This window comes from Etheostoma cragini, chromosome 21, assembly GCF_013103735.1.
Source record: "Etheostoma cragini isolate CJK2018 chromosome 21, CSU_Ecrag_1.0, whole genome shotgun sequence".
Lineage (NCBI taxonomy): Eukaryota > Metazoa > Chordata > Actinopteri > Perciformes > Percidae > Etheostoma > Etheostoma cragini.
In genome coordinates, this window is record NC_048427.1 from 18440642 (window position 1) to 18443382 (window position 2741).

Consider the following 2741-nt stretch of genomic DNA (forward strand, 5'->3'; position numbering starts at 1 on the left):
TGTTAAAATACAGGGGGCATAAGTATACACCCCCCATTTTAAAATAAATTCCAATAAAGGCAGGCACATTTTTATTTTTAAAGGCCAGGTATTTATGATAAATAAATCCTAAATAAGGGGTGTGTGTGCGGGGGGGGGGCCCACGCGCACACACACCCCTGACAGAGAAAACTAATGTCCTTAAAGGTCAAATTTTCCTAGACTATTTTGAATTAAGACATTAAGATCAATTTCCAAAAGATGTTTTTTTGTATTGATCTTTTTAATCAACTTTAGCCTGGGTGCGTAAACCTTTTCAAGCCGATCTATATAACATTTTTTGGCAAGAAATATTCCCACAAATTATGACTATGCTTCTTTCTTTTTTTAAGTGCTGGGGTACAACTAGGAGGAGACAAGTTATAATTGAAGGAAGTTTGGAGACACCAAATTATTGAATTAATAAATTCTAAATTAATTAATAAATATCTTTGTGTGTTAGAGTTTGTACCGTGATGTTGTCCAGTTGCTCCACTGTATCCACCGAGTCACAGAAGATCTCGCTCTCCGAGTCGCTGGTCAACACCGAACCCTCACACACACCAGAGTCTGCCGGGGGGGGGGGGGGGGGGGGGGGGGGGGGGGGGGGGGGGGGGGGAGGGGTTACAGAAAGCAGAATAGTAAAAGGTTTTTAGTAAAACATGAACTAACTTTTAAACAGGATCATTATAGGAACTGTAACTAGGGCGGGGGCCAAAGAAAAAAATCAACATCAGAATATTCCTGTCCAAAGACTTGTTGTAGTTGACGATATTGTAGGGTTGACAGTTGGTGCTTTCACAAAATATTTACACAATTACATTTTAGGTAATCGTTAATAATGTCGATATTTTAAGCGTGATGGCAAATCAAACTGCCACAGCAGTCTGGCAAGCTCAAAAATGACGTCAATTTACAGTAAGTTAGCCTTTAAAACCAGGACAAGTTCAAAAACGATGTCCTAAATCTAAGACAATGTCTGGCCTCATATGATCCAAAGTGCATGCAGCTGCCCAGTCACCGTCGTCTGGGTTACGCCAAAAGTTAAGACAACTGTTTTAGAGTCTCTTATCTTTGTCTTTGATTACTCATTTGAAACCGATGATACAGCTCAGATTTCAAATTATATTTCGGATTTGATCAGACGACGTGACCATGATGATTTGACCATGATTTGTCTGTCCCACGCCCTACAGATGTTGACCGCTGAAAAGAAGCTGGAGAAGAAGAGATTTCACCATGTTTGTTGTCCTGGTGTTTCACTGTGGCCTGAGGTCTCTACTGAAAGAGTTTCTGCAGGTTTCACAAAGTCAAATTTAGGACTTTTTAAGACCATTATGAATGATATTTAAGACCTTTATCATATCAATTGAGTCCTAAATTCAGTTTTTTCAAGCCAAGTATTGGTAAACCTGCACTTCCCCGGAGCTGAAGAATAGAAACCGCTTTATGTCTGTGGTGAAATCCCAAAAGAGACTCACGGCAATAACATGAAAGCTGATTGGCTGCAATGTTAGTAGCGTGTTGGTCTCATTTGTAGTCGTAATACGACAAAATTAAAGTTGGACTAGTGAAAGAACTACAACACCACGGAATAAAAAAAGATGAGCATTAGAGGTAGAGTTGCTCTGAATTATCAAATGAATGTTTAAAATATTTTTTAAGGCCTACAATTTGGATTTTAGATTTTTTTAAACCCTGCAGAAACCCTGTAAAATGACCTGGAAAGGCTGGTGCGGACCCAAACTTTTAAAAAGCAGGCGGCTTAGTGGACCCAGTTCCATCCCTGCATCCCGTACCATTGGCGATGGTGTTGGCAGTGAGGTCTACGACCTCAGACAGGCTGAACCCGGGATCTGGGTCGGACCCGTCTGGAAGAGTAGAATCTTCCTCAGGGCCACCAGGCTCTTCATCCTTGATCTCTGTCAGCCTGTCAGCATGCCCACTGCCTTCCAGACCTACAGTAAAGTAATGGACAAAGACCCTTACATGTGGCCACATGTCAAAGTGTCCATGAGCAAGGCACTGAACCCCAAGTCACTCCCCGAATTTTGCATTTTTAGCTGTCCAACGCTCCTGCTTGGCCTGGGCCAAATGCAGTAATTAAAAGTCACTACACTGTACTGTACTGTGTGTGTGACCAATTAAGAATGACGTTTCATTTCAATCATGATCAAAAGATTAATTAATTTATTAATAAGCTGAGAAAATGATATCTCATTTGTGTGCCGCTGCGTGGAGTGGAGGCTAATCCTATTAAAATGAAATACTGATGTACAGTATGTGAAGTGTAGTAGAAGTAGGGATCGACCAACGATCACTGGTGGATTATGGGAGCCTACGTTCCGCAATTTGTAGATTATCTGTCTCTGTGTTTTGACAGATAATAAATTGATTAAGTGCACTACCTTGGCTCCGCTACAAATCAAATCAAAAGAACTTTATTTTTCCTGTGAGGGAACTTCGTTTGTGGTCAGGCACATTCAAAACATACAATACAGTACATAGTCTACATAATCCAAACCAGAGTTTAGATGAATGCTAAATACTATTTGAAACCAAAAAATAGTTTTTTTGGTTTTTATTTATTCATTGTTTAACTTTGTTTAAAGTTTCAATTTTATTAAATATTTGATTAACGCATTTATGCAAACTTGTGTTATTAACATTCCAAATTCATAATTTGACGGTGATTTTTTTTTATTTTGGGGGGGGGGGGGGGG

At 39.8% G+C, this 2741-nt stretch overlaps 1 protein-coding gene across 7 annotated transcripts in view; it reads right to left on the bottom strand.

Annotated features, from left to right (window-relative positions):
- Nucleotides 1-2741, bottom strand: part of acbd4 (acyl-CoA binding domain containing 4) — a 21726-nt gene that overhangs the window by 3373 nt on the left and 15612 nt on the right. For 4 of the 7 annotated variants that reach the window (XM_034861363.1, XM_034861360.1, XM_034861359.1 and 1 more), the window contains exons 6-7: nt 1818-1979; nt 491-591 (exon numbers count right to left, since the gene is read on the bottom strand). In XM_034861363.1, coding sequence (XP_034717254.1) covers nt 491-591; nt 1818-1979 — 263 coding nt within the window. The remainder of the gene's footprint in view (nt 1-490; nt 592-1817; nt 1980-2741) is intronic. The other 3 variants (XM_034861366.1, XM_034861361.1, XM_034861365.1) reach the window with 2 other exon arrangements.